Here is a 14,550-nt window from a genome sequence, read left to right as displayed (position 1 = left end):
TGAATTTAGGGAGGCTGAAGACCAGCCGAGCAGCTGCATTCTGGATGAGCTGCAGAGGTCGGCAGGTAGACCTGCCAGGAGGGAGTTGCAGTAGTCGAGGCGTGAAATGACCAGAGCCTGGACCAGAACCTGTGCCGCCTTCTGAGTAAGAAGAGGACGTATTCTCCTGATGTTGTGCAGCATGTAATGACAGGAACGCGTCGTCGCAGCGATGTTGGGGAGAGTTGACTGTCAAGTGTCACCCTGAGGTTCCTGGCAGTCAGGGTAAGGGCCAACACAGAGTTGTTGAAGGTAGTAGTCAGGTCGTTGGTGGGAGAGCCTTTCCCTTTCCATTCTTGTCAAATGCTTTCGCTTTCGTCCGTCTGGCACCGGTCCAAGAATGTCACCTCAAGCGCACAATCCGAATGTCCCCGGCCGTCCCTTTTCATCATGGCCCCAGTTCATGAAGAAAACCCACAAAGTTAGTTTGCCTCACCAGCTGGCTAAAGGAAGACTAGAGGGCCTTTAGATTGTATCATGGTGGAGTTAATGGTTGACAAAAAGAGAAAAATGTTCTGTTTAAACATTTAGGATGAAGATATATTAATGTTCCATATGGAAGAGAACTGCTAAATAACTGCTGAGTTGCGGCACCATTGTTTGTATTCTTATGAATAAAAAAAGAATGTAAAAATTTATATATCCGTCTTTTGTCATAAATCTTTATGTTCTCACAAAAATATACCGAGAATATCGGTAATATGTGATTAATTTGATAATTTTTAAAAATCATTTCACAACCCTAATTTTTTCTTCTAAAATGTATTTCTTCATACGTCGCTGTAATGCAGTGCTCACTCGCCGTAATGGATATTAACCATGGCTTGAAGATCTCCAGCAATATGTTTGTTAATGTGTGAGGATCTCTGGTTTCTAGACAGATCACCGCTGCAGCCGTTAAGTGAACATTACGCACACAAGCGTAGGGCACATTTGGCAGCATCCTCCAATGCATTTTTATTTTTTTTATCTGGCTTTTTCAACCCTTCCTGGCTTCTTTCTCCCATCCATCCTCACTGACGCGTATAGTTGCGGTAGGGCCGGCCCAGCTATCGGTAGCCTATCTGAGAAAACTTTTTCGAAAAGACGGGCTACGGACCCAGCCAACTCTATTTGGGTGGGGAGAACTTCCTCGCATGGTTACAATCCATGCAGAGGCTGCGGTGTCAGAATGCAGACCGTGTGTAGCATACAATAACAGAAATGTGACAAATGTCAAAAAATTACATTCTCGACCCGCCCAGAAGTGAAGCGGCCCACTCACTGGAAACTCTCCCGAATATCCCGATTACCCACCCCAGGCCTGGAGGCAGGGGCGGGCTGACCATAGGGAATACCGGGGATTTCCCCGGTAGGCTGACGGGTTTGGGCCGGCCTGCCCCAATCACCAACCGGCCCCTCCCTCTGACATCACTGGCCTCGACTTCATTGCTTGACAGAATAGTTAAATGTACTATAATTCATGAAAGGTCCTTTACTGACTACAATCTGTATTCACACTCATGGTTTCCACACCCAGCATGCAACACTGCGGATCCCAGCATGCAACACTGTGGATCGTGATCTGTATATTCACACTCGTGAATTGAATATTGTAGCTGTTCAGAGCTTTTCTCATCCAGAACTCCGGCAAAGTTGAAACGTACATTTAAGTTTCATTTTTGGGGTAATGTTAGCCTCTTGACATTTGCCAAACTCTAGTCTGAGATGTAATTGACAGATGTATCCGGTCATGTTTCTAAATAAAAAATGTTTCCGGCTCGTTACCATGGGGACCTTGCGTCACTCGCTCACAGACAAAGCCGTTTTTTAGCGTGATTCGACGGCATGGCACCAAAACGTAAATCCTTTAACCCTCCTGTTATGTTCGTTTCTTACATACAGCCGTGATGTTCCCGGGTCAATTTGACCCGGTTAATGTTGAATCATCCAAAAGTGGTCAGAAACCAAAAAATTCAAAAAACTCTAGTTTGTACCTCATCACCAACAACATTACTAACAATTAAATCAGTTTTTAGTGGAATTGAGTTATTTACCCCTCCATAGATCAGAGTTCAATCAGGAGCACTCACTCGTTTTAATGAAAAATACATGTTCAAACTATTTTTTAGGTACATTGAAAAAATCTAAATCTAAATTGCATTAGTCTATCATAACATGTATTGTCTCCTAAATTTTATTTGCATTTTGTACGTTTTTTCTTCTTCATTGGGTGATGTAGATAAATAGAGATGAGACACCTGTGCTGTTCAGGGTCATAATGACCCGCCCACTAAAAATCAAGCCAAATGAGTCATAAAGGATTGGTATTGAAAGTAAACGTTAGTTCTGTTTATTTTTAGTGTTAAGATGCATAAATTATATGATAAAAGATGACCAAAGGCCAGCACACAGTCATCCTCTTGGTGCAGTCGTATGTATCTGCAGAGTGTAATGTTGTAGGACTTCTCAGTAACCATTTTGTATGTTTGGCCCTCCCCTGATACGTGTGGGTGAAGTTGTCCCGCAGGGAAAAATAAAGGTTCCCGTCAAAATAGTATCTGTATGTCTCTCACAGGTGGGGTCGTTAGAAAGAGAGTGTGTGGGTCTGAGATTGGGATGAGACAGGGTGTGTGTCTCTCCCAGTCAGACAGACAGTCTATTAGAATTACTATAGACTATATACACTGATACGTGGGATGCATTGAGTGGGCAACGCGCCGTTTATTGAGAGGGCACTAGGTCTGACAGTAACTCCTGGGCTACTTTTTTCCCCAGTCGGCCCCTGCCTGGAGGTGGACATTTCATCCATCCGAGGAAAATCCCGAGAGGACAACGTTATCTCACTTGTTTAATCAACACTTCAAAGGTTTAATTTGTTTGGGCCACGGCAACTTTTCATTGGCAAAGCAACAGTCACTCGTGCTCAGATTGGAACCAGCAACTCTCACTGTTCACACGTTTCATGCAGCCAGATTGAATGGAGGCCTGATTGATCCTTCCCCGGGAAGGAATAAGGAACAATGAGAGTTGCATTCAATCAAACCATTCAATCAAACCGTTTTGGACCGCCAAGTGAAATACATTCTCTGATTCACGTACTTTTTTCAACTATCTGATCTCTCTCCTGTCGCTCGGTGTGTGTGAGAATATGGCACAAGAGTCGAGGGCGGGGTTTAACGGAATACACACATGTGATTGGTCGAGTGTGTGAGAGGATTTACAAGGCGTGTGTTTCCTGGACCCCTGGACAAGAGCCGCAAAGGCAGGAAAAGCTGCGCCGGTGAAATAGAAGCGATCCATCAACAGTTAATAATTCGGAAATAATAATTGGATTTCGGTCCAGGGTCCACAGACAACGGCGACTGCATGGGTCCGGACCCGGACCGCGGTCAGCCTGTGAGTGACCCATGCACTACTAAATAATGCGCACCAGGCACCAGCGGTGATTGAGAAGTGGGTATACGCAATGCTGACTGAAAAATAAGTGGGTATACGCCGTATACCGGCGTATACCCTGGACTACACCACTGGGAGTTGTGTGGAGAAGAGGGAGAAGAGCCGAGGCGTAGCTGGCGACTAGTGGCGGAAGCCTGCAGCACTAAAACAACCCCCCGCGCGCTACTTCGGGCATGACAGCAGGGAAAGAAGCGATGAGTTGTTTTGGTCGGAGGCACTCTCTCGCTCTCTTTCGGCTCAAGTTCTGACAGAAACATACTCCTCTCTCTGACAGCGCGACAGGAATATGTGTCACATTTAAGCATCATCATTTGTGTTCATCAAAAAGATGCCTTTCTTATCAAACGTTATTTGCAAATGTTTTTGAAAAGACGACAATTGCCTCAATCTATGTGTACGTATAGCGCGCGCACTGTAAACCGATGCGTATTACGCATGGCACCTGTGGCAACCTCTTTGTGGAAAACACTGTGTGCTATCTGGACTCTTTCCATTGCTCCTTTGACAACAACGCGTTAATTGCTTATTAGTCTTTTAGAGGTGCATGGTCTAGGGGCGGTCTCGCCTTTCTCTGCCCTGCGGGTTGTTGGCCAGGTTAGTCGGAGGAGGGCGGTCCCTGAGAAGGTTAAGTAGCTGCCCGCATCAAAGCAGAGAGAGCATTCCGCGTCCAACTCTCTCGCCACCTCTCTGTCTCTGACTCGCAGGAGAACTCGGACTTTTATACCGAGGCTAAATTTAGGGGGCTTGGCCGGTGCGCAGCGTCCTCATCCTGGACGCGCTTCCTTCCCCCCATCCTCGCATTGGTCTGACTTGTGCTGCGAACAATATTTATAAGAAAAGCGCTCCCTCCAGTCGACACAGCTTGCGCATGAGTGAAGAGAGCAGCAGCTTATCGGACCGCAGAAGAAGCAACGCGCTCTCAAGCTTCTTTTTTTGGAGACTCAGCGGATTTAAGTGCATTTTCTCAATATTTCAGGACTTTTACATTTTTTTCTAGAAAAAACGCATGGAAATGGCCTTGAGTGGGACCATTTTACCATCATTTTCTACATTTGCCATCCAAAAGGAGAAATGTTGGGAAGATGTAAGTTTTCTACATATTTACACTTGTTTGTGTCTTTTCTTTTGCTGCTGTCGATCTGTCATATCAGAAAAGTAATGCAAACACTTTTTGTTTGATGGCATTTAAAGCAAACTGTGGATGTGTTTAATAGTCTTGGTAGTATTCAGTCATTTCTCTCATTTGTTTGGCTGTTTTCGAGCTACATTTTTTATGTATTCTCTTTACTCTCCGTTCCAGAGGTGGAAGTGTAACATGAGCGGCGTTCCGCTCAAGATGGACAGCAGCTGCCTCGGCAGGAAAGACGAAGAGGACCTGGATAAGTTCTTGGATCTGGAGTTTATTCTCGCTAACACCACCGTGTCCGACAGCGCGCCGGCCGCAGGGACTGGGGCAGAGTCCTATCGGCTCCAAGGATCCGGGGTGTCCGTTTATCACCAGCAGCAAGGACAGCAGCAGCACACCGGGATGCCCCAGCAGCCGGCCAACTACACCTCTGTCCCAGACATAAACAGCCCTCCGCCGCCCTACAACAGCCTGATGGCGGAGCTCCTTCGGTCCGACGTGGATAACAGCTTTCTTCCCGGGAACGGTCTCAGCATCCAGGGGAGATTCCAGATCAGCTCTGCGCCCTTCCCGACCACTCAGGATTTATTTTCGGAGCATCCGAACATTAAAGTGGAGCCAGTCTCCATGGACACGTATGGACCTGCCATGGGTCTGGTGCCTCAGAGCTGCGCCAAAGTCAAGCACGAGGGAAGCGTCTCCTGCATGATGTCGTACGAGCAGCAGCCGCGACAGGCCGCGCTGGGCAGCATGACGCCTCCGCTGAGCCCGGACGACTTGATGAACTCCGAGTGCCATCAGCCCCAGAACTGCAACTCCGCATCGCTGACGTTCCCGCAGAGCTTCCACCACGCACACCACCGGTGCACGTCCGGGGAATTCCCTCACGCACACACGGGGATGCAGATACCTTTCCCCGTGGTGACGCACCACCACCACCACCACCACCAGTTCTCCGGCATGTTCGGGGAGGACACCGCCATGGGCATGCAGCAGCAGCAGCCGGCGGCCGGTCAGCGGGTCCTGCTCACCCCGCCGTCCTCCCCGCTGGATGCGATGGACGCCAAGCCAAAGAGGGGTCGCCGGTCCTGGCCGAGGAAACGGACGGCGACGCACACTTGCACTTTCGCTGGCTGTGGCAAGACCTACACTAAGAGCTCTCACCTGAAGGCGCATCACAGGACACACACAGGTAAGAGCCGCACGTTTATTTATTTAATATTGTATTTATTTAATTAAAACGTCGACATATCTTATGTTTGTTTTATTGACACCATTTAATAAAAAATAAACAATTAATCACCATGTGGCAACATGTAGGCTCCTATAATGCACGTGCACACGAACAATAGACTGTGACGTTTCTCACGGCAGTCGTTGTTGTCCACAGGAGAGAAACCTTACCACTGCAGCTGGGAGGGCTGCGGCTGGAAGTTCGCCCGTTCTGACGAACTGACGCGTCACTTCCGGAAGCACACCGGACACCGGCCGTTCCAGTGTCACCTGTGTGAACGGGCTTTCTCCCGATCTGACCACCTCGCGCTGCACATGAAGAGGCATATGTGAGGAAAGACCCGGCTGAATAGAGACTCTAGTGATACCACCATGCATACTGCCATACAGCATGACTAAACCTCTAAACCGAGAGGAATATCAGTGTGATTTGTATTCTATCGAGGCAAAAGGAGCATCAAGATGAGATGCTCTGAAATTATATATTTTCTTGTGAAAAGATTTATTTAAATGTTATTTTTTTTAGAGAAACCACAAATAAAAGGAAGAAAAAACGCCAAATACGACAGAAACAGAGGGATTCTGTTCAAATTTTGTTTTAACTATGTAGCTGGTACTACTGCTGTTTTTGTTTTTTGTATGAAATGCTGTTTATACAGACGACACATGAAAGGAACATTCCACTGAACATGTCAGGCACATGCTACTGAAGCAACTGGAAGCAGACAATCCTTTCTGAAGAACATAGTTTTTTACTTTCACCTATAGTGCCTTTTATAACACGTTATTACACATCCTTACGAGTGCCACATTCTCCACTGGCAAAGAAGACAATCAAAGTGATTCTGTGTGTTATATCTTCAGTGTTTGTGAGTGTGAGCGCCTGTGAGATGAGCTTTGAGACAATGTTTTATTCTTAAACTGCCGTTCATTCTGTCCTGTCCTTGAAGGTTTGAATAGGATGTGAGTCTGTCTGTAGTAAAGTTCACAGAAGTGCAATGCCATCTCAGCGCCACCTGATTGACAAAGGGCTACTCAGTCTTTAGCAAAAACAACAAATAATGTTTGTGTCTTGAAGAAATGTACTGCCTTGTAAATTTAATCTTTTTTTCTAATATAATGTAAATAGTTTATTTTATTAAACAAAATGAAGATGGTGTCTGAGTCCTGAGTGTGATTGTCTAAGATGATATTTAAAAAAATGTGTTTCCCAACCTGGAAGGCCTGGACCCAAGACAAAACCTTGAGGGTTATAGTTGACCTATGATGCGATTCAAAAATGGGGGGAGGACTATACTGTAATGAGTAACACACCTAAAACTAAGCTGTGTCGACTATAAGTTGTTTCCAAATCAACTTGATAATGAAAAACATAATGTCTCATAGTTGTATTTGAATCATTTGAACCTTTATTTCCCCAGCCGTGTTTTCTCAAAATCTGTATACCAATACTAAATCCAGATGATCTCAACCACAAAGGCTATTTGAATATTTTCAAACGGTATAATACAAAGCAAAACACTTGTGAAATTAGTTAATATGTGTATATATATATCAGTATATGTGTTACTGGTTTATTTGTTGATGACAGACAAAAAAATTAAATAAAAAACTCTCCGCCATTGTCTTAACTATTTTCGTCTAAGACCCCTCCTTTTAATCGTGTGAGCCTATGGGAGCCATCTAAAGCAACCCGAATGAGACTGATGCCCTTTTAGCCACTCAAAATGACAAGTACCACATTTGTAACCAATAGTATTAGATCTGCTGAGACTCAAAATGACTTCACATCCTGGCAGTAATTTAAAATGTTCCGCGAGAGTTTTTGGGGGTCACCCGAAAGCAAACTGTCATTTAGAGAGCACAACATTGCGTGTGAAAGAGCGATTTCATTCAAAAATAAGTCATATCTCAGTTTATTTGCGTTGAAAGGTTTTGTCTGAGAAGAGATTTGGAGGTTGAATTCAAATCTATCGGTCGTAAGCATCATGCTACTGAGATGAAAATTCATAATTTCCATAGTTTGGGAGCAATCTCAAATAGTTTTCAAGTCATTTTTAGTTATTCTTGTGGTTATGTTTAGCTTGGCAGGTTCAATTGTGTTAAGCATGTAAAATTGGCTTAAATGCTCTTGTAGCTCAGTTTTTGCTGTTTAATTTGCTATGTGGCATCATTATTTTCGCTATTGACACATGAACACATAATCATGATACATGAACACATGTGTTCATGTGTTCGTGTATCAATAACAAAAACCCATGCACAGAATATGAGGACCAATCTAAGGTTTTAAAGGCCTACAAGTATGAAACAAAAACTCATCTTTGTATAACAAAAACAATGGCTGTGTCTACTACCGGACACTTGAGCACTTCGAGCACTGACTTTCAGTGCTTAGGGCGCCACACTGACAAAACCAGCAGAATTCAGTGCACTGAAAGTACCCAGATGGCGCACTGCAAACAGGCAAAAAATGCAGTGTAAAACGATGGACACTACTCGCCCTAAACGGGCGCCATCTTGGCTACGTAGCGGAAGAGGAGGAGCCCTTTCGCCAGCTTTTCATTTTATTTCTAAAACAATGGCGGACGAGATGGCTACGGTAGCACAAGCGGTAGACCACGGAGGCTCCTGCCGCGATTGTGGAGGTATCGCAGTTTCCACATGGGGTGGAGAAAGGGGTAAGCAAGGGACAAAAAGAGGGCAAGAAGTGCATTCATTTTGTCACTTTAAGTTTCGCGGGTATCGCAAGCAGATTTGCGTACGTCACTCCCGGCTTAATTTCGCGGGTGCCGTGAACAGATTTGCATCCGTCACTTCCGCCAAGTGGTTAACGTAAGTGTTCCATTTGATACAGCACTTATCAGCGACGGAGTGCACTACAGATGTCAGTGCACTGTATTGCAGTGTACTTCGTAAAGTGTCCGGTAGTAGACACAGCCAATATATATGTTTTGGCCTGCCTCATAAGTTCAAAGAATTGAATTCAAAATTCAAAATATACCCAAACCAAAATGTAGTTGTCTGTTAAATGATGGTTTAATCCTGAAGGTGACTGTGGGGAGGGGGAGCTCCAGGTAAGCGGATCTCAGAATCCGCTTCCATCCAGGGGTCCCCGAGACCGATGCTTCCCAGCTGGGACAGAGCAGTTGCCAGAGCGTTGCGGCAGTCGTCTATAAATACAAACATTACATTGACATAATTACAGGGGCCCGCTACAGATGGCGGCTGCATCGGGGCAATGCAGGCGAACCGCAATGAGTGGGAGGGGTGAAAGGAAAAGAGAAAACCCGATCTCAAATCAACTGAGAAGACCCGACTGGGACAAGTGTTGTCAGGCCGCTCGTAAGGATGAAGATGTTATCACCGTTACATGCGAAGGAGGATTTTGTTTCCTGTCTATATTCAAACAGTCACAGTTCCAGAGATTGAGTTTCAGTGTGGCACATTGTCTTGTCTGCTCAGCAATCTATTAATTCTATAGGCATTCTCTTATATATCTAAAAGAAAAGCCATGAAACATACTGATTCCTGCTAGTCGGGGGTGTTTGTTGTTTTTACTCTCCTTGAAAGCAAATGACAAAGATAACGTCACGGCTGCAGTTTGCATAACTGTTGTTACATCAGGAGAGCCACAATATGGAAATAATTTATATGCAAAAGACATCCAGCGGGGCATGACAGAGGCACTCGAAGGGGCAAGATAGAGAATTTGATAAAAAGCTGACTTTTCATCTCCACTTCAAATGTCAGGTAGGCCAGAAACAAGCCACTTCGAATCATAGTACAAATTAGGAAAGGGACAATTCTAATAAACTCTACAGTTTTAACCGAACATTTGACCTTTTTAAGTAGCATGCAGGTAAGCTGAGTAGTTAATCTGTGTTGACAAACAAACACAAACTCTTTCCCCGCCTCGCTGTTTCACACTTGCACTGGTACAGCAGTCGGAGGCCCTGTGTCTATTTTGGGGTTGTGAAAGGCCTCATATCTTAGAGTCATCTCCAGGGTGGCTCCGTGCCAGCCATGAGGAAAAATAGGACCATATCTACTTACTGCCTACTACATGATTACTGCTTACTGCTTACTACTAGCCTACTACATACTGGAAATGCCAATTTGCCATGTTGTTGGTTGCCGGATTTGATGTTGCATACATTTGAGATGAAAATGTGATGTCAACGAAGCATTTCAGAGATGGAGAGACACATTGTTTTGCTTAACCTTAGCAGACAGCTGACTACTTAGCCAGCTTGCTAATTCTGCCATACTTTCTTGGCGTTATCTTTGATCGGGACTTGTCCTTTAACTCCCACGTAAAGCAAATCTCAAGGACTGCATTCTTTCATCTACGTAATATTTCAAAAATCAGGCACATCTTGTCTCAAAAAGATGCAGAAAAATTGGTTCACGCGTTCGTTACTTCGAGACTGGATTACTGCAACTCCTTATTATCAGGCTGCTCTAATAAATCTCTTAGGTCCCTCCAGTTGATCCAGAATGCTGCAGCTCGTGTTCTCACTAAAACTAAGAAAAGAGATCACATCACTCCTACACTAGCTGCTCTGCACTGGCTCCCAGTAAAATCAAGAATCACTTTTAAAATTCTTCTCTTAATGTACAAAGCCTTGATTGGTGATTCACCATCATATCTTAAGGAGCTTGTAGTACCATATTGCCCCACTAGAGAGCTACGCTCACTAAATGCGGGACTACTTGTAGTTCCTAGAGTCTTAAAAAGTAGAATGGGAGCCAGAGCCTTTAGTTATCAAGCTCCTCTTTTATGGAACCAGCTTCCAATTTCAGTCCGGGAGGCAGACACAGTCACCTCGTTTAAGAGTAGACTTAAGACCTTCCTCTTTGACAGAGCTTATAGTTAGGGCTGAATCAGGTTCACCTGGTCCAGCCCCTTGATATGCTGCTATAGGCTTATAGCTGCCGGGGGACATTTTAGGATGCACTGAGTACCTATCTCCTCTTTTTTCTCTCCTTAAGGATGAATTTTCATCTCTCAATCACACGTTACTAACTCTGCTTTCTCCCGGAGTCCTTTTGACTTCACGTCTCATGGGGTCATCGGACCCTATGAGACGGCATAGATCCTATCTGCCTGATGGATCATCGAGGTCTGGGTCGTGGAATTCCTGCTCCTGACTGCGCCACTGTCCTGTTGAGACTCCGCCCACTGTTGAGACTCCGCCCACTCCTCCTCCCCACCGCCATCTGCCTGATGGATCGTGGAGGTCTCCATCGTGGAATATGCCTACTATGAACTATTCATACACTCTGTCATATTCATTGAATGTATTTTAACTCTAAATCTGTCCTTCTGTACACATTACATCTATTGCACCTGTCCATCCTGGAGAGGGATCCTCCTCTGTTCTCTCCTGCAGGTTTCTTCCCTTTTTTTCCCCCTGAAGGGTTATTTGGGAGTTTTTCCTGGTCCGATGTGAGGTTTTGGGGCAGGGATGTCTATGTGTACAGATTGTAAAGCACTCCGAGACAAATTTTTAATTTGTGAAATTGGGCTATACAAATAAACTGAATTGAATTGAATTGAATTTCATGCAACACTGGTGATAGGAAATGATCAGAACAAAGTTGTCACTTATCTGGCGATGGCCTTATAATAATAATAATAATCATTTATTTTATATAGCGCTTCTCAAGACACTTAAAGTCGCTTTACAGTCCAGAGTCCAGTAGTCATACACACACACAGTCATCCCGGTGGTGGTAAGCTACATCAGTAGCCACAGCTGCCCTGGGGCAGACTGACGGAAGCGTGGCTGCCAATCAGCATTCATTCACATCCATACGAACCGGGGTGAGGCTGCGGTGCATGTCTTTATGATGGTGGGGGAAACCGGAGTACCTGGAGTAAACCCACGCAGTCACGAGGAGAACAAGCAAACTCCACACAGAAAGGACCTAGAACGACCGGGACGACCGGGATTCGAACCCAGAGCCTTCTTGCTGTGAGACGACAGTGCTAACCACTGAGCCACCGTGCTGCCCAAGATAAAGGACAAATCCCGGTCAAAGATAACGCTGAGATTCTTTACAGTGGTGTTGGATGCTAGAGCAATGCCAACTATAGAAACCACATCACCAGATAATTGATCTCTGAGGTGCTCAGGGCCGAGTAAAAATACTTCAGTTTTGTCTGAGTTTAACATCAAGAAGTTGCAGGTCATCCATGTTTTTATGTCTTTAAGACATGCTTGAATTTTACTGAGTTGGTTGGTCTCCTCTGGTTTGATCGAAAGATATAATTGAGTATCATCTGCATAACAATGAAAGTTTATGGAGCGTTTCCTGATAATATTGCCCAGAGGAAGCATGTATAAGGTAAATAAAATTGGTCCAAGCACAGAACCTTGTGGAACTCCGTGACGAACGTTGGTGGTTACCGAGGCTTCATCGTTTACAAATACAAACTGAGATCGATCTGAGAAATAGGATTTAAACCAACTTAGTGCGGTGCCTGAAATGCCAATCGACTGCTCCAGTCTCTGAAATAGGATGTCATGGTCAATAGTGTCGAACGCAGCACTAAGGTCTAACAAGACCAGTACAGAGATCTGAGAACCGAAGATAGCTTTTATGGCTTGTCGTTGTCGGTCACAGAGACTTGAAGCATGAACTCCTGAACTTCAGACCTGGCCGGAGTGGATATACTGTGGAGCTATTTTAGGAGATTGCTGACAAGAATGTCAGGAGCAGAGTGAGCTGAAGAGCTGAGTGACGGCAGGTGTGCAGGAGCAGAGTGAGGTTGATGGCAGGATACATACATACACACAGAAAGATCGAGGCACCAACTGAGGACGTGGAAGACAAGAGGAGTCACAAAAACACAAGACACTGGGAGACCAACCAGACAAAACAACAGACGGCACATTTGCTTATGTACAGACAACATTAAAAAGACATACAGAAATAAAGCCCTCAAGCATTCTCTTGATACTTTGATTGATGAAGGTATTGCTTTAAAAATGTAGATTTCAATTGTATGTCTAAAAAACTTCTGTAAAGAAATGTAATATTGATTGTCAGAAATGAGTGGAGCAGCTCAGAACACAAGGAAAAATGAATTCCACCTCACACATTTCTATATCCTCTGTCAGTATATCCGTCCTCCTCTCACAAGGTCCTCCCTCCAAGCCACTTACATCCTCCCAACTGCTTTCAATCAGCTCAAGTCAGGACAGATTTCCTCCTGTTGTGTGCGTGTGTGTGTGTGTGTGTACGTGACTTCCAGTGAATACCCACCGTCTAGTCTGGTTTCAGCTCACTTGACAAACTGGTTTCTCTCTGCATTTAAATTGCCAACAGACGTGTTGCTTCCAGTCTCTCACTCATATTTTTTGCAGCCTGCCTGGAAGGTTTTAATTCACACTCGTGTTACCAAATATGACCTTATCTGTCTAGTTTTAAATAGATTATTTTAAAGAGAATTACATCTTCCTCCAGTACATTTCATTAATAAACCTTCTCTGAAATATACATGTTTTTAGGCTGCAAAAAAATATCTGGTAAATTTAACCAAGTGGGTACTTGCAGAATGTAAACAATATAAGTTTGCACACACACACACACACACACACACTAAAAGTAGATAATGATAATGTCATTCAACTCAAAACACAGCAAGCCTATAGCTACAATAAAATAAATCGTTTCATCATTAAATTATGTTCAGATTGCTTTGGGGCAACACTTGAGCTCATGTTCAACAGGAAAGTTTTTTCGCCGATGAGTTCACTGGGTGAGCTCAAACGAATGCTGGTTGCTCATACTGAGACATGACAAACACATACTGAACGAAACTGCTCAGCAGCTGGCATTACTTTCAGCCGTGTTTGTGTGTATGTTCATGGTCCTCGGGAAGTAAGGGATACTTCCAGGAATTCCCGTTTTACAAAGTAATTGCGTTTCAAGTTGAAAATAATGGAGCAAGAAATTGTAGCAGTGCTGATGAGGCTGAAAAGTGAAAGCTTACCAATGGTTAGAGGATAAAAGCAGTAGAGTTACAGAAATATTGGGGAAAACTAACATGTATCATCCAATTCTCTCTGACCCACATTCCCAGTTTAAAAAGCTGATAGGCTTCTCATTTCCTCCTCCCTATTACCATAGAGTAAACACAAACCTAGTGAGGAATTTCCTGTTATTCCATAAGGAGACAGTTATTTTTCGCTAACATAGCAGATTACTTGGGTTTCAGTTAATATGTCCAGAAATGGCCACTGTGTTTGCACAGCTGAATCCTTGAAAACACATTGGAGCGTACTACGCTGCATTGTGGCCGTCTGCGAGAGATAGTCGTTACTGCAGGTTGTTTAAGCCCTTTGCCAGGCCGTCTGCAAGGACTCTGCCAAAGAACACACATACAATGTAAAGTTTCTAAATTAGGAGACCAGACGAGAAAAAAAGCTGAATAGTCCTTTATCACAGAAAACATTTTCACTTTAACAATTAAAATATAATAATTGTATTACTAACTGGAATTCAGTCGTCGTTTATTTGATTAGTTAGACCTGTACATTTCCTACTGTGACATGCCAGTGCCGTCAATCGACTGCATTGAGGAAGTGGGTGTAGTCACATAGCCACGGTGACATCATCCCCCATCAGTTTGTGGACTGCTGTTTTGAAGCCTCCAGTTTAGCATTTCGGTTGTTCGTCATCTTAATATATATTTTTTTTCT

The 14,550-nt window shown here is 44.2% G+C and overlaps 1 protein-coding gene across 1 annotated transcript; it reads left to right on the top strand.

Moving 5' to 3' along the window:
• The first annotated feature begins 3,675 nt into the window (after positions 1-3,675).
• On the top strand, positions 3,676-6,993 carry LOC130193604 (Krueppel-like factor 2). Its single transcript, XM_056414165.1, has 3 exons — positions 3,676-4,561; positions 4,778-5,795; positions 5,994-6,993. The coding sequence occupies exons 1-3, from the start codon at positions 4,484-4,486 to the stop codon at positions 6,167-6,169; spliced, it is 1,272 nt and encodes a 423-aa protein (XP_056270140.1). The 5' UTR covers positions 3,676-4,483; the 3' UTR covers positions 6,170-6,993.
• The last annotated feature ends 7,557 nt before the right edge of the window (positions 6,994-14,550 follow it).

The sequence above is a fragment of the Pseudoliparis swirei genome, chromosome 5 (genome assembly GCF_029220125.1).
Source record: "Pseudoliparis swirei isolate HS2019 ecotype Mariana Trench chromosome 5, NWPU_hadal_v1, whole genome shotgun sequence".
Taxonomy (NCBI): Eukaryota; Metazoa; Chordata; class Actinopteri; order Perciformes; family Liparidae; genus Pseudoliparis; species Pseudoliparis swirei.
Note: the sequence above shows the minus strand (reverse complement) of the source record. Positions and strands in the feature narration are given on the sequence as shown.